The sequence below is a fragment of the Maniola hyperantus genome, chromosome 10 (genome assembly GCF_902806685.2).
Source record: "Maniola hyperantus chromosome 10, iAphHyp1.2, whole genome shotgun sequence".
Taxonomy (NCBI): Eukaryota; Metazoa; Arthropoda; class Insecta; order Lepidoptera; family Nymphalidae; genus Maniola; species Maniola hyperantus.
In genome coordinates, this window is record NC_048545.1 from 13,226,299 (window position 1) to 13,252,581 (window position 26,283).

Below are 26,283 nucleotides of genomic sequence, written 5' to 3' on the forward strand. Positions count from 1 at the left end.
AAAAATAATTTAATTTATTACCGAATATCTTATGTATACAAGAGTTAATATAGTTCCATAATAATACTTTTTGGTGCCGGTGCCAATTAGCTTTAGCTGCGCGAATCGTCTAGACTTCATATTCTTATGAGACTCCACAATGGCACCTCATTGGCACCGACCCCAAAAAATATTATTATGGAACTAAATTAACTCTTGTATACATAAGATATTCGGTACTTCAAAGTTGGTCCCATTTAAATTTGGTGAAGATCTGATGAACATCTTCGAAGATAGATACTGGAACTCCTCAACGGATAAGAGTAAATTGCTCGCGATCAGTTTATAAGCTTAGTAAACAGTAGATTTTTAACCAGTCATAGCATAATTTCATGGGGCCACTAAAAATTGTGAAATAAAATTTTAGGGTATACCCTACAAAAAAAAATTTCAAAATCGGTCCAGGCGTATTCGAGTAATCGGGGAACATACATAAAAAAAAAAAAAAAAAGATTCCGACGATTTGAGAACCTCCTCCTTTTTTTGAAGTCGGTTAAAAATTAGAACCAATAGGCTACTTGACAATTTTTTTAAGTTGGTCTTAAATGGTTAATATTAATTGTCCTATTATATCAAAAAAATTAACACTATATTTTTTTGCGCCCTAAAAACCGTAAAACTTTAATTTAAAAAAATATTTTTCTTAGACAGGTGAAAACACTGTCGGCCATGTTTGGCCGATAGATTATCTGTGCTCTGACGTCATGCATTTGTAAACAACAGTATAACCCTGTGGTTATACTGTTGTTTACAAATTTTTGATATAATAGGACAAATATTAACCATTTAAGACCAACTTAAAAAAATTGTCAAGTAGCCTATTATGGAAAAAAGAATATTCTCTTTGAAGGAGCGCTGTTATACAACAATTTACCTGAAATAATTACAAAAAGCAAAAGTTTTGCTATATTTAAAAAACTACTGATCGAACATTTACAAAAAACCTAAATGAATATGTTAATGTGACCTCTTCCCTATATACCAGTATTGTAACCGTATGAATGTTCTGTCCCGCTAATTATTTTACTACCTACCTACATAATTATTTTTTGTAACATTAAGGTTAGATATTAAGCACTAGATAGTGACACTTAGATACCATGTACATACCATTAATTTAAGTAATTAACTTAATGTCAACTCTCGATGTAATTCTCGATACATAAGTGAACTATTGTGTTCTTTATAGAGAAATAAATGTCTTTAAACCGGACTTATGTAAGTAACGTTGCCAAATTGTAGGTAGTTCTTGACCGAGGGATGCTTAATTTGTGCTTATGTCTCATACTTGCTATTTACATTTTTATAAATATTCAATACTACCTGATGCCCGCGACTTCGTCCGTGTGGAATTAGGTTTTTTAAAAATCCCGTGGGAACTCTTTGATTTTCCGGGATAAAAAGTAGCCTATGTCATTCTCCAGGTCTTTATCTATACCTATGCAAAAATCACGTCAATCCGTTGCACCGTTGCGACGTGATTGAAGGACAAACAAACACACTTTCGCATTTATAATAAGGGTACCGATTTATGTGCTTCTTAACGAATAATACCTAATGATTCATAAATATATAGACACGGTAAAGTTAAGATTTATGTGAAACTGGTACTGAACTGGTTGTGATAATTCTTTCACCATTAGAAAGCTACTTTATCCAGTAGGAAGATTGTCTAAAACCTGCATCAATCATTATTACAATCTCAATTGTTCTGATTGGCTGAAATTGTGCGATTCTTGTTGCAACAATGCATTGTATAATAGTAAGCGAGCGTTAACCAATCAGGGATGATTGCGATCGTGACATTGTAGCTGTCATTCTCCCTGCGCGTTGCCTAATGGGTACACTACTAGTACTAACACTTTGTGGCTCCAAAGGCACTTTACCGATAATTAATATAAATATTATAAATGCGAAAGTATGTCTGTCTGTCTGCTAGCTTTTCACGGTCCAACAGTTTAACCGATTTTGATGAAATTTGGTACATAGTTAGCTCACATTCCGGGGAAGGACATAGGCTACGGGATTATGGATACGGGCAAATCTCACGGGATTTTCAAAAATCCACGCCGATGAAGTCGGGGACATTATCTAGTGTTATATAAGTAGGTTAGGTACGTAACGTCCTGCTTTAGCTCATTAATTATTATCAATTATCATTTCATTATTTAACTGGTTTTCCCCGAGTTATCGTCGTCTATTAATATAATAGCACTTGTAAAAAGTTTACATGAATAAAAAACATTCTATTCTATTCTATTATTGTATTTAGGTTAAAAGTTTTTGTAGGATCGGAAATGGTATCACTCCGGCGCTCTTACTTGACTCATTTTAGTATTTATTTGTTCGTCTTAAGATCATTGAATTAAGTACCTATATGTCGGGAATACAGCTTTCATGAAGATGATGATGATTGATGATTAACGGATAAGTCAGGATTACAACATTAGATTAACCGCCGAGCCTTCGTGGGCGCACTAACAAGTCTCGCACTACGAGAGACAATACAGACTACCCTCAACAATGAGGAGGTTTCCAGGCAACGTTCGAGAAAATTTTCATAGATGGCGCAGAATATAAATTACCATCACTAAAGACGAAAAATAATACCTAGGTATATCTATCATCATCAATACTTATATTAAAACTGTAACAGGTCAAATTCTGTACATTGAAGATATATTGAATTTTTTTTTCGAGGGCACTCTATAATCGATACTGAACCCAAAACTGTAATTTTTTTCATTTTTGTCTGTCTGTCTGTCTGTCTGTCTGTATCACGGCCGTGCATCACGCTGAAACTACTGAATGGATTCCAATGAAACTTGGTACGATTTGAGGTCATACTATGAGGAAGAATATAGGATACTTTTTATCCCGAAATTCAGCATGGTTCCCGTAGGAGAGGGGATGAAAGTTAAAATGTATACTGAGTAGTAATTCATTAACGCGTAGTCCGATTTCATTCATTCTTTTTTTGTTCGAATAAACTTTTACAAGTACTTACGAATAGTCAGATGCATCTACCACTGGTTCGGAATGCCTTTCCTACCGAGAAGAACCAGCAAGAAACTCGGCGGTTGCTCGGCGGTTGCTCTTTTCAAAGAATAGTCGATGTTGAATTGGTATAAAAGTTACGCTTAGTATAAACTATGGCTTACGTACCTACCAAGCAACGACTTCATGATTCAACTCCATATCCCAACTCTTCAACCCTGATGATGCAGGGTATTGCATTCCTAAGCCACTGTTGATTGTGAAATAATATTGTAGATGCCAAACATATATACCATTATTGAACTTCAAGTTCCAACTCTTCAATACTGATGCTGCAGGGTACTGCACTCCTAATCTATGGGGTTTTAGGAACTGTTGATGGTGAAATAATATTGTACCATTTACTATTGCACCAAACCACGACTACATGATTGAACTCCGTTCACAAAAATCCACGCACTTCATCGAAATCCTATTCTATTCCAAACTTATTCGCCAGCGAGACAAGAGTGGAGAAGACGGATAGGGACGTGTGAGGGATGCAACGGATCGACGTGATTTTTTACATCATCATCAGCCTGCGGACGTCCACTGTTGGACTGCCTTCCCTAAAGAGCGCCACCACACCCGGTCTTCAGCCTTCCTCATCCAGCCACTTCCCGCCAGCCTCTTTATATCGTCGGTCCATCGTGCTGGAGGGCGTCCCGCACTATGCTTGCCTACCTACGCGGTCTCCACTCAAGGACTTTCCGGCTCCAACGGCCATCACCTCTACGACAGGCATGACCTGCCTTCTTTTATCCCGGAAAATAAAAGACTTCCCATGGGCTTTTGAAAACCTACATCCACGCGGACGAAGTCGCGGGCATCAGCTAGTATCATATATGCTTTAAATTTTTAAATTTAAATCGGATGCGAAATTAATTAATTAGTTACAATTCTAATATATGTATATAGTCCGCGGCAGGTTGCAATGGCAATCGGGGTATGAGCCGGGGGTGCCCCGCACACCCGCATGTCACCCACGCTCGCCCGCACCGGGTTGGCGCGGGGGCTGTGCGGACGTGCGGGGCGTTCCACCTCCGATAAAAATTCAAAAAAAATTGTTTGGGGTCTATATCGATTACAGAGTGTTCTCCAAAAAAAAATATTACAAAATAGGTATCTTCAATGTACAGAATTGGACTTATTACAGTTTTGTTATAAGTAGGTATAGATAGATTTGATTAACGATATCAACATATTGTAATTAATTAAGCCAAATTGAAGACAATAAAATTGAAAATTTTATTACCCATTTAGTGTTATTTAAAACAAGCACCTAAGTACCGTACTTACTACAACGGTTTTCCTAATTAGGTAGCTTGCCAAACACTTTTTTTTATTGCGATACAAGTAACTAGCCCTTGACTGCGACCTCACATGGTGGTAAGTCGTGATGAAGTCTAAGATGGAAGGAGTATGGAAGTTTCATTAAAATCTATAAACTCGTACCCTTGATCGTACCGGAACGCTACATCACTTGGCGGCACGGCTTTGCCGGGAGGGTGGTACCTGACTGGTAACTAGCCACGGCCGAATCAGTCAGAAAGTCACCTTTTCCTTTTTTATAATACTAAGTACATTATGCCCGCGACTTCATCCGCGTGAATTTAGGGTTTTTAAAATCCCATGGGAACTCTTTGCTTTTCCGGTATAAAAAGTTGCCTATGTCAATTTCCGGGACGTAAGCTACCGCTGTATCAAATTTCATGTAAATTGGTTAATAATAATATTAATAATAAACTTTTTATTTCGAGCAAAAAGGACTCAATAAGTAAGTATTGAATTAGTAGTACATATCTTAGTGTTTAACTTAACCTAACCTACATCTTACTCAATCTAATTTACTTAATTTAAATTATCATTAATTTATGATGCGACTCATCGCTGCACCATTCCGTTAGAAATAGCACAGCAATTATTGACTCACATACCTGCAGTCTAACCTGTTCGCAAAAAATAAAAATGTGGATGTTTGGATGTTTGTTACTCAATCACGCAAAACGGCTGAACGGATTTGGATGAAATTTGAAATGGAGATAGATTATACCCTGGATTAACACATAGGCTACATTTTATCCCAGAAAATCAGAGTTCCCACGGGATTTTTAAAAACCTAATTCCACGCGAACGAAGTCGCAGTCATTAGCTCAGCCAGCGCATGCACTATAAAGTGGAAATAAACTATGGAATGCGTCCGTAAGTCATCGTTTGGGACATGGTTTGCGAGATATCTCTGGGACGTCCATAAGTCCGATAGTTTGCACAGTTCAGTGTTACTACTTAGGTATGTATTATCTAGATAAGTTGCGGCTGTCAGCCGCGTCTATCAGTCGTGTCCGATAATTTGTTTCAGGCTTTCTTTTTCGTTTCTCGGTGCGGAACCCTAAAAAGGTTGGTGTTGTCATGTCGTAACCTTAGGGGAATGCATGGTGTAGTGTCAATCATTCGTATCAGTCCGCGGTCAACTCGAGTATTGACGTATCGCGTACGTCCGTACCTGCGCTAAAAATAATTCGCGTTTCGTGAAATAAATCGCGATAAGTTTTAATTTTGAGCTCATTAATGCAGAAAATGTTAGCGCGAATTAATATCGTAAGAAAAATACAAAATGTAAATGGATTTCGTGGATTTTTTTCGACTGACGTGAAGGTACCTACGAGTAGTTCAATGCTTTTATATTCGTACCAATGAAAATGAAACTTTTAGAAAAGAGAACTGTTGGTTGATTGGTTTGTTGGTTTGTCCTTCAATCACGTCGCAACGAAGCAACGGATCGACGTGATTTTTTGCATGGATATAGTCATAAACCTGGAGAGTGACATACTTCTTATCCCGGAAAATTAAAGAGTTTTCACGGGATTTCCAAAAACTAAATCCACGCGGATGAAGTCGCGGGCAGCAGCTAGTATTAAAATATATTTACGTACTTAGAACACCTTCAATGGATTAATAATAAATGTCAAATGAGCTATCTCGGTGGCTATCATTCAGTGTTGATCACTAAGTTAGCGAATCACCCCAGGTGAGATCGCTGTCAAGGGCTAACTATAGTAGGTAGGGGAATCATACAACTTTAATATTTAATGAATCGATACTTTAGGAGGAAAAGATCAAAATTGGCAAACATGACATTAACTTTATAAAAGTGGGTCATGGGCCCCACAGCTGCATCTTCACACCGGGCGGCCTCGGCACCATATGGACTAATTACAAGCAGCAGATTGAAGGGTTTGACAGGAGCAGGTTCACGCTGGTGGTCTGGGACCCTCCAGGGTTTGGGAAGAGCTACCCTCCTGAAAGGGAGTTTACTTCGGATAGCTATGAAAATGATGCAGACACTGGTTACAAACTTATGAAGGTATTTTGTATACCTATTTAATTATTTAGATTACGCACTGCACTTCCGTTATACGAGTCCTATCCATCATCCGTGAGAATACCAGCGATTATCTACGACACATATGTCATAAGCTCCCATACAAAACAAAAAGGAACGTATTTTGACGAGCGGATGAGTGCGTAACCGCCGTTATAGTTTACTCCCCGTCCTAATACTTATACTTTGTTATTCTAATTTCTTCATCATCATCATCAACCGATAGACGTCGGACGACGGACATAGGTATGGACTTCCACACGCCACAGTCTTGCGTCGCCTGAATCCAGTGACTGGTCTGATATCGTCCGTCCACCTAGTGGGGGGTTTTCCAATGCTGCGTCTTCCTGTGCGAGGTCGCCATTCCAGCACCTTGGGACCCCAACATTTATCGGTTTTACGAACTACATATGTGCCCTGCCGATTGCCACTTCAGCTTCGCAACCCGTTGCGCTATGTCGGTTACTCTAGTTCTCCTACAGATTTCCTCATTTCTGATTTGATCACATACTTAGATAAACTCCAAGCATAGCTCCCTCCATCGCCCGCTGAGTGACTCTGAGTTTTCTTATGAGGCCCATACTTAGCGACCATGTCTCGGATGCATATGTCATCACATCTAATTAATTAAATTTAAAACAGAATACTCAATGGAAAATAGAACTGAGGCGATGCAACTGCTCTTTGCCAATACCATACATGGACCTTCCAACAGACCTTCGCATTATCTAGAACTAAGTATAATTACAGTGCAGACTGCAGATTTAGAATATTATATTTTTTCCACTAAGCTGTTACCTATATGGTAAACTAAGGTAAGATACCCAAATAAGGCCTATCTTAATTAAAAACTACGTAAGTAAGGTGTTAAGTCATTAATATACTTATGTACTACGTAAGTAGGTAAGTATGTACTTATGCCATCTCGACCTACTATAGGTAAGCCACGCCAACCACATTTTGTTTGCTCTTGTTTTCCAGATGTTAGATATTCCCAGGTTTTCGGTGCTAGGCTGGAGCGCAGGCAGCTCCGCCAGCCTGATTCTCGCAGCGAAATACCCTGCTGCTGTCAGGAAACTGGTGGTGTGGGGGGCCAACGCGTACATACTGCCCACTGAGATAGCAGGCTATAAAAGTGAGTGTTCATCTCTACTTACAGTGTACAGTGTACAGCCTCCGTGCTAACCCGGTGCGGGTGAGCGCGGATGTGCGGGGTATCCCCCCGCCTCATAGCCCGATTGCCACCTCCACCTGCAGAGGGTGCATTTCTATGTGGGCCACTATAACAACAAATACTTAGTAATAATTTCAAATGGCCGCCATGTAAATTAAAATGCACTTATATAATCTTGTATGATGGTACGGAACCTTTCGTGTGCGAATCCGACTCGCACTTGATCGGTTTTTTTTATTTCACAGGTATAAAAAACGTTGATACATGGGCGAAACATTTGCGCGACCCGATGATGGAAGTGTACGGTAAAGAGCGGTTCGCCCAGTACTGGGCAAGATGGGTGGACTGCATGGCGGCTGCTTTGGAGGCCAAACCGGACATTTGTAGCGAGTACTTGAAGGACATAGAGTGTCCCACTTTGGTGCTGTACGGAGGGAAAGACCCGCTGGTGGACGCAGAGCATGCTCCGTATTTGATAGACAATATTAAAAATTCTGTGTGAGTTCTAGTTATTATCTGCGGCCCAGCGGATGCATCTTGCGGGGCGGGAAATTGGAAGGACGTCGCGCAGACGTGTCCTAAAGCGAGGTTTAGACTAGCGAGAACTTCTTCTGTTCTGGCAAGTAGGTACCTACTTGCAGAACTGTTTACACTACGAGCAATATTGTACATGTACATACATTTGTCCAGCAATTTACAAAACTTGCAGAAGTGATTGTTTACACGGTAGAAATAGCTTGCGGAAGTAAACTTCTGCAAGTTTTGTTGCTACTCTACCTCGCTTAATAGAGCCGCGGGGTGATTTCGTATCTCGCGACAGGCGTAAATCTCGCGATCATTGCTGTCAAACGTCCGGCTAGAGAGAGACAGCAATAGCCACAAAGCAAAAAAAAGAAGAAGAGAGGCAGCAAATGAACTGTCGCATTGCTACTGCAGCGTTTAACGTAATCACCCCGCGGGTGGGAGTATGCGCGTCGGCTAGAGAGTTGAATTTTCACAGAATGTGTTGCCGCTACAAGGTTTTTTTTTTATATGAACGTACCTATATTTGGCTGAAATTTGGCACGCATATAGAGCTATTATGACGTAGGCATCCGTTAAGAAAGGATCCTTGAAAATTCAATCCCGAAGGGGGTGAAATAGGGTTTTCAAAGTGTAGTCCACGCGGACGAAGTCGCGAGCATAAGCTAGTGTATTATAATTTAATAATTTTAATTTTCAGACTACACGTATATCCCGAGGGCAGACATGATATACACATCCGATATGCTGAGGATTTCAACACAAGAGTACAAGACTTCTTAATGCAACCTACTACACTCGAGTGACGTAGCTGATTATGTTATACACATTCTCTAAACAAACCTCCGTAACTCTACATATATTTTATTATAAGCCTGTATTGCTGATAGTTTTTCTTTTTTAATATTTATAATTTTAGTCTTTATAAAATAGAATTTGTTTTGTTCTTTAGCTATCAGCGTGTCCTCTCGACACATATGACATAGGCCTCTTCCACTTTTGCCTGTCACGCGCTGTCCTTTTCCATGTTGCTCCTCCAACTTTTCTTATGTCGTCTTCCCATCGCCTGTATTGTTTCCCTCTTTTCCTTTGTCCAACTCGAGGTAACCATTCAGTTATTTTCTGTGTCCATTTTTCGTTGCTTTCCCTTGTCATATGTCCTGTCCACCGCCATTTCAACTTTTTAATTGTCTCAAGTATGTCTTGCACTTTAGTGGTATTTCTTATGTCATTCGCTCTCTTCCTGTCTCTTAAAGTGAATCCTAACATACTTCTTTCCATTCCTCTTTGACAAGTTCTAAGCTTCTGCAAGTTTTTCTGCGAGAGGGCCCAAGTTTGACAGCCATAGGTCAGGCATGGGAGGATACAAATGTTGAATACTTTCCTTTTGACTGCTATAGAAAACACTTCCCTATAGCAGTCAAAACTCTACATATAGTATAAAATAAAGTCGCTTCCCGCTGTCTGTATGTAGGTTTGAACGCGTAGATCTTTTAAACTACGCAACGGATTTTACCAATAGATAAAGTGATTCAAGAGGATGGTTTCTAGATACCTATAGTTTAATTCTCAAAAAATTAGAAATCCCTAGGGAAATTGAAATAATGTGAATTAGGTCGGAAAAAATCCTCTCATTTGAGTTTTCGAGGCGTCCGCTGCTTAAATGGTCAGTTATACGAAAACAATGAATTATTTCTCTTAAAAATTTCTACAAAAAAGCTCCAGGATAGCATACATGTATCCACACCATACACCACATTAGTATCTACATTTCACCCATGCGAAGCCGGGGCGGGTCGCTAGTAATGTATAAAGAGAAAGATCATGTCAAAACTTTTAGTAACTACGGTGGTAAAACGTACTTTTGAATGGCAGGTTTCAAACAAAAAAGTCAACAGAATTCCCATATTTTATTTTCATTTACTTAAAAGCATGTTTTATTTTAGAATAAAACAATTTACAAATAACACATAATTTAAGGTGAAGTGACTCGTTTTTAAACATACTATACAAATAAAAAGATGTCCGATAAAATAGCTGGAGAGCTGGTGGTAAAATTTGACAAGGTGCTTGATAAAAGCTGAGAGTTTGTTATAGTTCCTGAGTTTGAAAACCTAGACCTGCCAGCTGGTCAATAAAAAAACTACATATATTACAAAGTTTCGCCTTTTACTAAGAACCTCTACAATATTTTCCACGAGCTCTCGGCCTATAACTTGTAAGAATGTCATTATGGCGGCTAGTCACACTGTATTTGTTCGTATTTCAAATCTCTTACAAAGTTATTCGCGACTAAAGCTATCCGCCCACTACATAGATCCGTGGAATGTCATTAGGACAGTCTTATACTGACTGCTAATGACTTTTATGATTAATTTGTACAAAATACGCTCAGTGTACACAGTACTCGGCAGTAAATATTACACATGGAGCTTTAGAAAGAGATAATCGGTAGTTTCGTAGAGCGTTGTCTCTGTCGTTGAGAGTTAAGACTGACAAGTCAGCGAAAAAACTAAACTAACTAATATTAAATGAGTGACAAAGACGACGTTCTATGAAGCCAAAGCTGCCAATTATCTCTTTCTAAACCTCGATGTGCAATATTTACTGCCGGTACTGTACTAAAATTAAATACTATATTTAAAAAAATACTATTTGGAGACAATATATTATGTGAAAAATAAATTTCGACTTTTTATGACTATAATCTTGGCCATGGTTATTCCTAAATGGAAGGGATGGCGGGTATAGAATATAGATAACTCCTCCTTCATGGCTTGGCGAAACAATGATTTTTATAACACATACATTGTTCGACAATAACTTTGTACTTTTTGTCACTTTTTGTCAATGCGAAAATTTCGCCCCTTACACCAAGTTCTTAAACATGTTACTACATGACATACCTATGCATTGCTGCCCTTTTTTTACACAAAAAACAAGTTTGAAGATTTTTTCAAAAAACTTGTTAAATAGGTCCTTGTAATAAAATTTGGTTGGCTCTAACCTCTATTAATAATATAGATTATAGAGAGACGAAATAATGAGAAAACAAGTTTGATATGGTTTTTGACAAGCTTTTTCACAAGTTTTGTCGAAAACTAGTATCAGAAGTTGTTTTTTGGTGTAAAAATAGCAATCGGCAATACAAGTGACTTGACAAACTATGTAATTCGTATTTCAACTCTACAAGAGTTCTTCGTACTAAAATTGCAATACAATGATATAATACGTACACCACAATTGAAAAATTTGTGAAAAGTACTCATTAAAATAGAATAGAAATATTTTTTATTCAATTAAACAAGTACTTTTGAATCGTCATAAGCAATATGAGATTAGTGAAAAAACTTAACAATCATTTCTTTTTTTGTGGCTTATATTTACATACAAAAGTATATTTTTATGACACTCAAAAGACGTCACGTTCCGATGTAGTGGGCGGCTCTTACAAAAAAATGTAGGTATGTCGTTAGTCAAAACATAATTTAAAAAAAACTTCTGAAATGTACCTACTCCCGATATTAATGCAACGAAATTTTTGGCCAACATAACAAAACCTTTTTTTTAACTGTGAAATCTCTATCTATAATCGGCGCCCCGCACTGTGCGGGTGCCGCGTACTATGTCTATGTCGGTTCCAATATAATTGCCAAACTGCTTCATATTATTAGGTATATGATAAAAAATTTACCATTAAAAAAAATTACACATTTTGTTGTTAATAAATATTATTATTGCACTCTCTACAGTGTATGTCCTGGATTTCCTTTCCGCACTTAAACATTCCCATCCGAGATACGTGAAAGAAACTATATTTTACCGAATCGTAAAAACAGATCTTTATCCATAAGAGCATTAACACACGTTTCTACGCACAGTCGACACATGTCTCAGTATGTCATGTGTGGTTAGTATGAACTTTTATACCTCACGTCTTTCGTTGATAGAATTCAAGCGTCGAAACACAATTACGTCAAAGTAAAATGAACCTAAACGTCTTTCATTTGCAATCATAAATTCAGTATCATCCATTTTAATTTAGCTGTAGATGTATGGCACGAACTTGAGCTTTAATATTTTAAAGCTTAACTTCGTCCGCCACATTGCTAAGCGCTTAAGGCCTTATACAGTAAAGGAAACACTTTGACGATGTGTTGCGACGCTCGAATTCTATCAACGTTGGTGAGATATAAAATCTTATACTAAGGATATTGCCTGCATCAATCATTGCTACGATCTCAATTGTTGTGATTGGCTGAATTTATTATATTTTTGCTGCAACAATACATTTCAGCCAATAGTGAAAGAGTATCGGCCAATCAGATGATTGCAATCGTTACACTGTAAGTTACAAAATACTAATTAAATATACAAAATGACACTAAAGCCGGGTGGCAACGGATCGAACGCGTATCAAAAGTATGTCTCCGCTCTTTCAGTATATAAGTGCACAGGTTTTTAAAATTATGTTGGACCATTCCGTTACATTAATGACTTCCGTAAGTTATGGCTTTTTACTGTCAAAGAGCCGACGCACATTTAGATAAGTGTTTTATACAAGTCCTGAAGCCGTAGATAGAGTAATAAAGGTAGATACAAGAACGTTTGCTTTCTCATTCACACTAAAAAGAGAGCACAGATAAAGTTACTAATGTGATAAACAGAGACGCAGCTAACCTATTTTTTGTCCCTTATCGTGTGACTGGTTTTTTCAAAAATACATGCAACTTACATACAAGGAATGCAACTTTAGTTGCGAAACAAGCTTTGAGAATTCGTGGCGTAATTGTATTTCTCATGAGTTATTTACTTGTTTTCACATAAAAAACGTTTAACACAAATATTGTTGATCGGTTAATACAAATATTGACTACTAAACAATGGTCATAATTGTCGTGTTATTCATCGTTACGTCGTGCTATCGCTATCTCATACGCGGTTACACAGTACTTAAATCTACCTATTATTCTATCTACGCTTGAAGCAGATTTTTTTTAGGTTTCTTGATAGACTCGACAGACAGACAACGAAGTGATCCTATAAGGATTCCTTTTTTCGTTTTGAGGTACAACATCTAGAACTTATTTCGATCCTCATAAGAAACAAAATCAATTGGAAATATAGTCAATTGAAATGTTTTTCTGTTTAGCATTTTCTTTTAACTACAACGATTTAGGTCTCATAAAAAAATCATTTAAATACTGTCATTCTCTTTTGTGACGCCCATGTAGAGCCAGCAACAAAGCTAGGTATACACCTGTCTATAGTCGCTTGTACTGGCGGGTGTAACCCTAGCTTTGTTGCCGACTGTACCTACATTTTATTAAAATTGGACTGTTATAAAACACTTGACAAACCGCCCGTCGGCTCACGGTCTATTATAATAAACACACATTGAAGCGACCTATCTCGATAAATACAGACGTAAGAAAATAAAGTGGCGAATTTCACTAATCCAAACTTGTTCTTATCTCATAAATAATTTCTCTAGTTACAAAAATAGTATACAAATAGGTTTGGTCCACACTATGCCGTTTTATTTGGGGTTTTCAATGCCCAATCTACGGTTTGTACTCTTGCCCTAAATTGTTACAGTTCTTGCAATTCACGAGGGCGAGTAGCTCATGCTAGTGTTTAAGTCGTATCGATATAAGTAACGTACACTGAATGTGTGCGTTTGCTCGCGACTGATTGGTCCGACATGCACGCACACTTACGCAATGCTCGTGTATCCGACGTAGCCACAAGTAAAGTCCACTCGCCTTCGTGAATTGCAAGAACTGTACCTGAATATGAAAGTGTGTATGCCTTTGTTTGGCGCTTTTAAACTCGAAATTTTCATACAAATTTATTTAAATAATGAGGTAGGTATCTTGGCTTTGTCTTATCGTCTCTTTATTATTTTAAAGCTTTATATTATGTAATTAACTTCAGCGTTCCTTTTTTCCTCTTGAGGTACGGAACCCTAAAAAGCTTTTGTTTATAAATACTTGCATTATATTAATACCATTCATATTCCCAGTACTCCGAACATGACGATACGGTATTTGACAACTAGTCAAATCAGTAACTTTTTATCAAACGTCAAAACGCGCGCTTAGTATGCGAGATTCTATGAAATAATGGTATGTGACGTCACATCATAATGACTTACTTTTTCAGTTTAATCGATAATTTAAAATGGTTATTACACTTAAAACTATGAAAAGCACGTGGATTTTACGTATTTTGGAAGACCCTTTATTTAATAATTACTGAGAATTTATTTTTGATATAGGCAAATACCCAATTGCTGTAGTTCGCAAACAGTTTAAGGCTGAAATCTATAGAGAGCACTTTGACTTTGCTCAGACTTAAGTTTGAGTTAAAACGAGACAGATTTATGTGGGAGATATAGAAAGAAAGAAAGAAAAGACGTTTATTTTGCAAACTGTGCCACACATCACATCTTATAACTAAGATCTGGTTATTCCGGCGCCTCCTCCACCTGAGCATAAGCCCAACGCGCTACAAGCAAAGGAAGCGCCGGAACAAACGGCACAAACCGAAAAAGGGCCCCAGCTCAACATTATGCTGTATGCCTTGTTGCACTAGTTCATACAGTGCTGATTTTCAGCTGGTACCCTGAACCTCTGAATATAGCTCTGTCTCGTTTTAACTCTGTCTTAAGTCTAAGCAAAGTCAGAGTGCGCTCTATAGATCTCACCTTTAGAGCCCTGAACGTAGCGTGGGTCATATTTGTCCCGTCACCTAAGCGTCATAGTGTGGAGCACTCCTGAATGGAACGCTAGATGTCCCGTCGCGTAGCACCAAGGTTACATCGGCTATGTACTACTGTGATCCATTCGTTACATATATTACAATCATAGGCCGAGAGACGACCGCCGGAAAACATGAGTATCGACTACATGACACTTTTTTGCCTATTCTATTTAGTCCCTTAATTAGCAAAAATAAAAATGGCCTCTACACATCTAGCTTTAAAAAAAAGTAAAAATTATAGGATGACGTCAGTGCCTTCCCTTTAACATTGGTGCCGATTTACCCTAAAATATGATATCATGGCCTAAAAAAACTGACCAGCACTTTCTTGTAATTATATCTAAACAATCCGAAAGTACTTAAAATCTTTTTAGTAGTATTTTTAACGGTATTTTTCGGTAATCAATAAAAGGATCAGATGTTCGATTGTTACAATAAAACATTGTTCCTGGCGAATATTAACTTAATTTATGTACATAAATTTAGGAACTATAGGGCGTATTATTATATGTAACAGCGTATAAGGCTAGAAAATCTCGACATTATAAGTGCCAATACAATATAAGCAAAGAATTTTCATTTAGAATGTCAGAGTGTCAACAAAACGTTTTCACGTCGACCATCTCTCGGCCTACACAGGTTTACACTTACAAAATACATAACGATACAATATTACAACATTATCACCGGGATTATTAACAATACGGCTTATTAAAAATAAAACTTTTTTAAATACGTTACATGTACGTTGTTTACAGGGAGGGGGAGGGGGGAAAACTATCGCTTTAATAGAGAGAGAGAGTCAAGGCACACACTTCGCGAGAATCCTTAGGAGGTATCTAGTGTCTCTTTCACTCGTGTGACGGAGGTTACACGCTCAATTTGGCGTCAGTTCAGTACATGACCTTGACTAAACGATTGACTGACTGTACTGACGGTACAATATATAAAAATTCATCAGTCTAACAGTCAACGCAATAGGCTCAGTTGACATTTGTTTCATTTTGGTATACCATATCTCCATCAAGAAGGCTTCACGTGTATCATGAATAGACTCCATTATTTTGTTGTGTTGACAAACGTCAAAACAGACTATAAGATAGGTAAGGGACAAGACAGCACACTTAAGAACCTTAGGAATATTATGATATAAGATTTATAAAAAATATGAAAATAAACATAATAACATAATACATTTATCAAAACCAGATTATGGCAATGTAGGAGAATAAAAAAAGGCAAAAAAAAGATCTCAAGAAATCCAACTATGATTTGCATTGCATCATGTCTGGTCATATTGTTTATGACGATAAAATCTAAATATATATAAGGAAAAGGTGACCGACTGACTGACTGATCTATCAACGCACAGCTCAAACTACTGGACGGATCAGGCTGAAATTTGGCATACAGATAACTATTATAACGTAGGCACCCGCTAAGAAAGGATTTTTGAAAATTCCATCCCTAAAGTGAGGGGGTGAAATAGGGGTTTGAAATTTGTGTAGTCCACGCGAACGAAGTCGCGAGCATAAGCTAGTCTTATAATATAGTAGTTCAATGGCGACAGACATCACCGCGATTAATTAAAATATTTTTATTTCAAAACACCACAAATGTCAATGTGTTAGGGGTCTAGTTATAATACACGTTAGAATTTCGTGACGCAAATACAATACACCAGAATGTTAAACAATCCACACCAAGCAAATAAACAACCAATCTCAATAATTTTTTATTACTTTACTATAAACTAGGATAAAAATAATGACGTAAACTGAACTAAAAAAATCTAATTAAATCGATCAAATAACAAAAAAGTTATAAGCATTTAAATATTTCTGATTAGACAGAGATAGCGATATAGCATTTTGACGTCACACCTTACTAATGCCATAGTGGCTTTGTGCTGTTTCATACAAATTTTCGTTTTAAGGGATAGAAGACCCTCCCACTCCAAAATTAAAATGCCTGTAACTTTGTAAATCTTTGTTGAATTTTAATATTTATTTTCAACATACGTCATTGTTTTTATCCTAGTTTATAATAAAGTAATAATATTTATCAAATTCAAAAGTAGGAAAATACCCAATTCTCAAGTGAAGTTCAATCAACGATCGCGGATTGAACTGCCGCCAGCTCGGACGCGTAACCTCCGACCAAATTAAACGTACACAGGGCCCTGGTTGTCGTTGTCGTCGAGATTGATTTTGTTCGTGTAGCCGTCGTCGAAGAACCTTCGGAAGGTGAATTCGAAGAAGCCGTGGAAAGTCTTCCCGTTGTCGAGGAGTTCGCTGTCAGATTTGTTGGAGTCCGAACTGCCCGAGTTCCTCAACTTGTCCGGGTCTATGGGGTCGAAGTTGGAGGTGTCCGTGGGGTACTCTATTCGAGGGATATAGGGCGCCACTTGCCTCCGCAGCCCCTTGTCGAAGTCGATACCGAGGAGGAAGGGGTGGTGTTTGACCTCGTCGGCGTCCTTGCCCAGCCTCGTTTCCTGGCCGGAGCAGAGCTGCAGGATGAGGTCCTTGCTCTCTCGCGAGAGGTTGGCCGCGTCGGGGATGTGGAGGGTGCTTTCCCAGTTTATCACCTGCAATTTGTCAAAAAATGGTTAAACTATTTTTTTAACTTCACCATATAAAGGCCAAGTCTTGATCAAAATCTAAGCACAGACAAATTGAGTTCCTCAATGGACATCAATAGAAAATGGGGAATCATTTGCAAGCACTGCAATAATTTACTACAGCACTTTCAGCATAATGTAATAAGGTGTGTCCACAAATGAGTGAGCGAGCCAGCAAAGTTGTTTCTGTTGTCTACATACATACGCACGCACATAATAATATGCTTGCACGCAAATATGTCCTCGGACACTTCGCTTCATGTAGTTAGTGCGCTGCAGCACTTCTGACACGATATACTTCTGTATGCCGATCACAAAGAGTGACAAAGACGACATACACCTGCGTTCTCTCTTCCGCCACCAGTTTAGTGTGTTCTCTCTGCTAGAGTACCGAATACACACGCATTCATGCATGCACACATATACGGTTTTTTAAATATTTGCTTTACGGCTCTGGGTTCTAGCCCTTTTGAGCCTCATATACGGAAAACACCTGAGACAAAGTACCTAAGATGTAAACATGTCAAGCAAACCTTTAGCTGTGTCTCTGCGGGCGTGGAGGCCAGGAAAGGAGGCGAGCCCACCAGCATCTCGTACAGGATGACGCCGACCGACCACCAGTCGCACAGCTGCGTGTAGCCCGTCCGCTGCAGCACTTCCGGCGCGATGTAGTTCGGCGTGCCGACTAGCGAGTGAGCGAGACAGCGCTGGTGCTCTCGCTTGCGCCGCCTCTCGAGCGGCTTGAGTTGGTGGCAGCGGCACTCGCCCATCGCGCCCCACTCGCCGTCCACGGGGTCCATGGAGTCTTGTCGACCGTGGTCTGGGATTGTACAAACAAAATTCTACACTTTAAAGGACCAATTTTTGTATATAAACACATATAAAGTCCGCGACAGGTTGAGATGGCAATCGAGGTATGAGGCGAGCGGGATATGATTGTACTCACCGTTCCTCTGATAGTACTTGGAGTTGTGCGTCCAGCGGAAGCCTGTGCACAGGCCGAAGTCGGTGAGCTTGATGTGGCCGTCGCGGTCGATGAGGATGTTGTCGGGCTTGATGTCGCGGTGGATGAAGCCCATCTTGTGCACGCTCTCCACGGCGCACGTCAGCTCCGCGATGTAGAACCGCGCCAGCTCCTCCTCGAAGATGCCCAGCTTGATCAGCAGCGACATGAGGTCGCCGCCCGGGATGTAGTCCATCACGAAGTACAGGTTGTCCTTGTCCTGGAAGCTGTAGTACAGCTTCACCACCCACTCGTTGTCCGCCTCGGCCAGGATGTCCCGCTCCGCCTTCACGTGCGCCACCTGGTTCCGCTTCAACACGTCCGCCTTCCGCAGCGTTTTCATGGCGTACAGATGACTAGTATCGATCTTCCGCACCAGCGTCACCTCCCCGAACGCGCCCACCCCGATCGGCTTTATCTTGTTGAACATGGACTTGTCCATCTTCGCCCTTTTTAACCTGATGTAGTTTGACTCCTTCTGCGACAGCATCTTCCTCATCTGATCCTGCGCCTCGGCGCTGAGCCCGATCTTCGTCATCTCCTTTTCCAGCTGCATGCGTCGGTACGTCCGCTGTTTGTACGATTTGAGTATATTCTCGACGTGCTGCTCCATGAAGAACTTGAACGCCTGCGGGGAGTAGTTCCGCACTTTACAGTCGCGCCGCTCGTCCTCCTTCTCCTTGCTGATATTCTTGCGTTCGGGAATCGGCGACTGGTGGCGGATCTTGTCGGGCGCGCCCTTCGGCCTCCGCTCCGTGGAGCCGTTGGAGCTCTTGTCGGAGCCGGAGGGTGCGCTGTCCTTCATCAGGCCGCAGTTCTGGTTGGGGCACTTGAGCTCGAGCTGCACCGCGTCGCCGTTGTGCGGCAGCTTCTTGTGCAGCGGCGAGTGGTGCGAGGCCACGGTGGTGGTGGAGTCCTGGTTGCCGTAGGGCGGCGGCGGCGCGGGGTGCATGCCGCGCTGCGCCGCCAGCGCCTGCATGGTGATGGCGTAGCTGGGCGGCTCGGTGGTGGGCACGACGGCGGGCGCGGCGCCGGGCGACGCCGGCTTGGGCGCCAGCGGGTAGCTGGGCGGCGCCTGTTTTTGCTGGATGGAGGACGCGTAGGAGGGCGGCGGCGGCGGGCCGGGCGCGGCGGGCGGCGGCGCGACAGGCGCGATGGCAGTCTGCAGCACGGGCTTCTGCACCTGAGTGCTCTTCACGGACTGCATGATGATGGGCGGCTGCACGGCCTGGCGCGCCGTCCACGCCTGCAGCGGCGTGGGGCGCGCCGGGCCCGCCGCCGCGCTCTGCGTCACCGTGACCGGGCTGGGCGAGCCGGCCGAGGTGCCCGAGTACACGCCGGACGAGGGGCTCTTGCGGTAGTCCTGCGACGTGGGGCTCTGGCGGCTCTGCATGGACAGCGTGTAGGACGGCGGCGCCGCGAGCGGGTAGGGCGGCGGCAGCTCGGCGCCGGGCGCGGGGAACATATTGAGCGCCTGGATCTGCTGCGTGAACTGCTGCTGCGCCTGCGGGCCGTTCTGCACCACCATGGGCGCGCGCGCGGGCGGCGCGGGTGCGGCGTGCACGGGGCTGGTGCCACGCGCGGGAGGCAGCGGCGGCGCGGGCGAGATGCGGTTCTTCATGTACTGCTGCACGGCGGGCGGCACGGGCGGCGTGGACGGGCATCGCGGCGGCGGCGGCGGCGGCGGCTCGGAGAAGCCCGACGGCGAGTACTGGCGACTGAGCTTCTCGTGCGGCAGCGGCGGCGCGTCGGTCTGCCGGGGACTATCTGATCGCGAACTGCCCGCGCCCGAATCTAGAGCCGGGCTCCCCCTGTGAAGGTTAATCTCCCGCTCTAAACTGGGCTTCCTTATAATTTTAGTACTGAGAGCGCTTAAATTACTCGATTTAAGCACGCCGGTGAGCGGTTCTTGCTTCTTCGAAAGGTAATCGAGCGCCGCGTCAAAGCGACCGCCCGTGAATTTGAGTGCCTTGACTGCTGGATCCTGGAAATAATTATTCCAACTGTTACATCTAACTATTTTTTTGTGGTGATAAAATATCCCTAGACATTGGAAAATTATACTAAAATCTAAGTTTCACAAACATACTACACAACGTATTACATACTTTCATTGCCAACAGGATAGCAATATAGCAAAGTGGACTCTCCAAATGGATTGTTTAATTTAAAAAAATGTTACATTTAATTTAGCAAAATTATTTATTTGGTGAATTTTACTGAAAACTAGCTGACCCGCCCCGGCTTCGCTTGGGTGGAATTTAGAAAATCGGCGTGGGGGTAGAATTTTCAAAAATCCTGAAATAGGTACCAACATATTTTTTTCTTTTGTAATCGAAAACCCAAATATCAATTGTGATGGAAATAACCTGCACTTGAAAATCATGGAGTTTCATACAAACTTTCATCCCCTATTTTACTACCTCTATGGGCAAATTTTCCATAAATCCTGAAACATGTATTTCTTCATTTGTGACCGAAAACACAAATACCAATTTTCATGCAAATAACTTGAAAAATGATGGACTTTCATACAAACTTCCATCCCCCATTTAACCCACTTAGGGGTGGAATTTCGAAAAATCCTACTTAGTGGATACCTACTCTTTACAAAGAATAGACCCTCCAAATTTCATGTCTTTAGGACCAGCGGTTTAGGCTGTGCGTTGATATATATGTCAGTCAGTCAGTCAGTCAGTCAGTCAGGACTTTGAATTTTATATATATAGATTAATAGTATCCACTATTGCAAGCATCTTCTTTTTCACAAATCAAATATTTCATCATCAAAAAAAAACCGGCCAAGTCCGAGTCATACTCGCGCACCGACGGTTCCGTACTGCAATCGTGTTTTTGCATGCAATTAAAGACTATTATGCAAAAAAATAATACAAAAATATGTTGCATAGATACCCCACTTGGTATAGTTATCTTACTTTGAAAGTTGAAAATACTAATTATTGGTCACACACAACATAACTGCCACTCAGTACACTCATTCAAATACAGAGTGAAGCAGTATTACCTATCATTACTATAGAGTATTTTATATATTATATGTATTTATATTTTTCATATATTATGTATAAATTTTTATTACAAGTATTATTATTGTATATAAGTTGATTTGGGTATTTATTATAAGATATTTATGTAGTTTATTATATTCTAGTTACCTATTCCACTTCTTGGTACGCCTTACTCACAACCTTGAATGGGAAGAAATCTCTGTTTAGAGATAAGCATTTCCAATGTAACTTAATTTATTATTACTTTGTAACTACAATTTTGGTACATGAAAAATAAAAATAAAACAAAATAAACATACTCAACAGCGAGATGCATGATTTGTGAACAACACAAATCAATAATCATAATCATTTATTTATTTTGCTCAGATATGGTAAGTACATGTATATTATTTACATGGGGTCTTAAAAATTGGGTACTCACATATCCTGCCAAGCAATGCGTAAATTAACGTAATATTACGTGAATTTTTTGCAAATTAATTTTACTATATTAATTGTTTTAGGGCATAGATAACGCATCCATACTAATATTATAAATTCGAAAGTGTGTCTATCTGCTATATAGCTATAGCTATATAGCAGATATATATATATAGCTTTTCACTGCGCTACAGTTTAACCGATTTTGATGGAATTTGGTACAGAGTTAGCTTACATCTCAGGGAAGGACATAGGCCCTTTATATCCTGGAAAATTAAAGAGTTCCCACAGGATCTTTAAAAACTTAAATCCACATAGACGACGAAGTCACTGGCATCATCCAATATATTTACAATAATATAATTTTTGTATGACAAAACATTCACAGTTACAAAAAAATCAGTGATCTCCATGATAGGCAAACTAGAAACAAAAATAAGCTAGCTACTCCTGCACTCCGCTTCTGGAAGGTAGGAAAGTCATTTGTGGGAATGAGTAATATTTTATAATAAAATTCCACAAACAATTTTAGACTTGCCTTTACACAAGTTTAAAAGATGTGATAAAAGTATGCTCCTAAAAAAAGCATATTATACAGTCGACGACTATGTAAATGATAAAAAAGCTTGGATTTGACTCGCTCCAGCAATGCACGGGGCTACAATGGCTTGTATAGTATGGTATAATAACATTGTAAATTGTAAAATTAAAAAGAGCAACCGCCGAGTTTCTTGCTGGTTCTTCTAAAAACTTAAACTACAAATAAAGGTAAATTAAAACTATGCGACGATTCGAAAGCGCTTGTAAAAAGTCTACTTGAATAAAAACATATTCTATTCTATTCATCTAGTGGAGATATAAATCAATATATTATGGCTTAGTTATAGATTTAGAACAACAAAGAATAGAACTTTTCTTTCTTTTCTAACATAACCATCTGCCATCAGCTTTCTAGCCATAATCAGATTTTGGGTAAGTGTGGGTTTAAAATTTATGAGTTTAGAGGGCATTCCAGTAAATATCCTCCCCTTTTGTGGTGTATATTATCGAGTATGTTCATCTCTTGCCTAATTCTAGTATATGCCATCTTTTAAGGCGTTTAGTGGTGGGGTTCACTAGCAATTTCTGTGGCAATGCATTAGAATAATATGCGTCATATGTTTGTATGGAGAATCATGTAAGAAGTGTACCCATAACAGCTTTTTATATTATTAGATATAGGATTGCAAAGTAGTCTATCTGTGTCCAGAATATATTCAAAATATGCAAATAGATTTCTTGAGCTATTTACTCATTAATATGTCACAAACATACAGATATTAAGTGTAGAAATCTAGTATGAATGCCTATAATAAAAAGGTAAACAAGTAACTTACCTCATCATAACCCAAAGCTATCAGCTGATTAAGCGACTGCGGCAGCACACTCAAGTCCTTATCCAGCCCATTCCCTGATGATGAGCTGAAGCCGGAACTGACTCCAGAGCTTACAGTGCTGGCTGCAGAGGAGCCCGGGGGCTCAGAGCTCCCGATGTTCGCGAACGGGAGGAGGGAGTTACGTATCTCGGCGAGCGCTTTCTGGTTATACCCTGAGGAGCGCGTGGCCGTCTTGCCGGGCGCCGGCGGGTTCATGGCGCCCGCGCCCGAGCGCCGCACGGCTCACCCCACCCCGCCCATCACATAGCCATCCCACACCGCACGCTCACAGTTCGCATTTGTATATATTTGATTCACACTTATTATTTATAATAGTCTCCAAACTTTTTACTGTGTTATAGCTTGTCTAATGTTTCACTTCTATTGACATTATAATCTTCTGAATCTAAAACAGGAGATTGATAGCTGAAAAACAAATAAAAGTTCGCGAGTTAGACAGTAGTATACCAATAAGAATTTCACTGTGGTTAGTGTATAAAACTCGTGATTTATCGAACTTATGGCATGTAAAAGTTGCTTTTCAAATGTGTTTACTTTACTATTTAAATTGTAAATTTATTTTTACACTAGCATAAGAATCACTTTATCCAACCCATTCTAGCAGACAAAACCTTTACAATTCAAACAATATATACAGTAGCGAAACTCTTTGGGTACTCGACACAATTCTCTTTGACAAGAGCTCAGGAATGCCAAAATTAGAGTCAGCTTTGTCGGAATATATTGGGGAGCACAGCTACCACTGAACACTGTCGTAATGTAAACAAATTACCTGATATCCTTTACTCTCTGCAAATCCAAATGGGAATCATAGACGTCATAATCCCGTAAAATAAAAATGCTAGTTGAATGCTCTCACATTACCGATGACATCTTTCTTGCACACCACCATTTAGGTTTATAGGATATAAATTCATGCATATGCGGTACGATAAAGAGTAGTATATGTTTTGGCCTCAACGTTAGACTATATTTAACAAATTACGAAAACAAAGAACTCTAAAACACAGACATGCAAGTTGGCAAACCATACAAAGCGACCATTTTGAAGAATTACCACATTCCATAGTGATGCTGTGAAAGCTACGCCAAAGTGACATTTTCGATTATTACCGATTTTATCTAACTTACGATTTTTAATGGACAATTATTGGAACGGGAACTTAAATTAATGACTATAATAACTATATAGTTAATTTAAAAAAATATATGGCAAAAACTAAAACAAATGTATAACTTTGAAATGCACTTCTTCACCTATCCACGGAAAGAAGTTAGTATGGCGCTCTCTCTGTTACGTAATCCCTTACAAATGACAGAGCCAACAGTGGGTGTTAACTATTTTGAGTCAACATTGGCCCCGATTCTCTAGTCTCTCTCGAAACTAAATTTAGAGTATCTGCATCCTTTTCTTTTTACTAATGCTAAAAAAGGAACGGAACATGACTTTCACATTTAAAGACTCTAAATTTTAGTGCACAATACAAATTTAAACAGTAGGTTCGCGGGTGTGTGCTAAAATCACGGGTTTTACCATCTAAAAATTAAATTTAGAAATGTCAAACTGCTTCTGTCCTTTTCATATTACAATAGTAAGAAGAGGGTGCGAATACTCTAAAATTAGGTTGTGCTTGGAATCGGTGCCAATAAATTATTACACATGAAACTATATTTTAGAATTGAATATCGAACGATTTGGAAACATTTTCTGGTTGAATTTCAAATGTTTTTGAAAACATGTTTGTGATTGGTTGGTGACTCTAAATGGATAACGACCACTGAGATATTTAGCTCTGTCATTTGTATGCAATTACATAATAGAAAGAGCGCTATACTAACTTCTTTCCGTGGGTAGAGTGTAGACAAAACGATTATAAGTCCCGCAAATTGGTAATGCGTGTGGCTACCATTTTACTGACGTCAGCATTAGACTGAAGTTTCGAGCAGCTGATGATATATTTTTACTTCGGATGACGTCAAAATGACGTCATTTCAATGTTAATGAAATATGGTTCCAGCGCAATAGCAATTTGCGGGACTTATATCATTTTGCAGATAGTACCTACTTAGTAATTTTGCTAACAAAGTATTGCGCCCATTTTATGTATACTGCTTGCTGATAAAACATACAGTTATACTATTCTACCTATTCACTTTGTTGATTTTTGTTGAGAACCTTTTAGCTAGTCAATTGAATAACTTCGTCCGGGTGCGGGGTGGATTCAAGTTTTTTTAATCCCGTGAATTCTTTAAATATCCAGAATAAATAAACAGCCTATATTCGTGTCGAGGTGCGAGCTATTTTCATACCAAACTCCAAAATAAATTAAGCAGATAGGTCGTGAAAATGTAATAGACAGACAGACACACTTTTTCATAACTACACTTATGAAGTGCTTCATCGATTGTTTACGACACTTATTTTTAGTTTAGCTGAAAAAATAGTAATTTTCGAAATATTTAGTCTTTTTACAAAAACCGAAACTGGTTCGAAACTTTGCGATATCAAAGTGAACGGACATCTCTAAAATACAGATTAAAATAATGTCAAATCCTGTCAAATCTGTGTCAAACGTCAGAAGATTTTTTTAATAAACTTCGACCTTCGGCCACTAGTCTTTTGGGCATTTTGGGTTATTCCCAGTGCTGCCAGCAATAACAAGTAGTTCTTCCTATATTTGGGAAAAGTCATAAATAATATTAGAAATATTTCGAAAAAAAGGATTCAAATCCTTTTTTCTTGAAGAATTTATGTGAGATAACTTAATTTTTGCTTCCATTTTTCTTCTTTTCCTCTAAGTTTTATTAAGCTTAACATAGTTATATGAATAAATAAAAATCGGTCAAATGCGTG

General features: G+C 39.7%; 2 protein-coding genes across 4 annotated transcripts; one reads left to right on the plus strand and one right to left on the minus strand.

Moving 5' to 3' along the window:
* Positions 1-967: 967 nt before the first annotated feature.
* Positions 968-10,055, plus strand: LOC117986149 (valacyclovir hydrolase-like). 2 transcript variants are annotated; one of them, XM_069501565.1, is made up of 5 exons: positions 968-1,257; positions 6,182-6,439; positions 7,439-7,592; positions 7,877-8,129; positions 8,854-10,055. In XM_069501565.1, exons 1-5 carry the CDS (start codon positions 1,237-1,239, stop codon positions 8,957-8,959), a joined length of 792 nt encoding a protein of 263 aa, XP_069357666.1. In that variant the 5' UTR covers positions 968-1,236; the 3' UTR covers positions 8,960-10,055. The 2 variants fall into 2 exon arrangements, with proteins under 2 accessions (XP_069357666.1, XP_034828878.2); XM_034972987.2 differs by lacking the exon at positions 968-1,257 and adding an exon at positions 5,548-5,730.
* On the minus strand, positions 10,049-24,490 carry wts (serine/threonine-protein kinase warts). 2 transcript variants are annotated; one of them, XR_011237243.1, is made up of 6 exons: positions 24,202-24,490; positions 23,370-23,834; positions 18,485-20,525; positions 18,072-18,358; positions 14,698-17,505; positions 10,049-14,634 (listed from the first exon to the last, which is right to left on the minus strand). XR_011237243.1 is itself a non-coding variant. In XM_034972628.2 (5 exons), exons 2-5 carry the CDS (start codon positions 23,622-23,624, stop codon positions 17,083-17,085), a joined length of 3,006 nt encoding a protein of 1,001 aa, XP_034828519.1. In that variant the 5' UTR covers positions 23,625-23,834; positions 24,202-24,490; the 3' UTR covers positions 10,049-17,082. The 2 variants fall into 2 exon arrangements, 1 of the variants encoding a protein (XP_034828519.1); XM_034972628.2 differs by having other exon boundaries at positions 10,049-17,505.
* Positions 24,491-26,283: the final 1,793 nt, after the last annotated feature.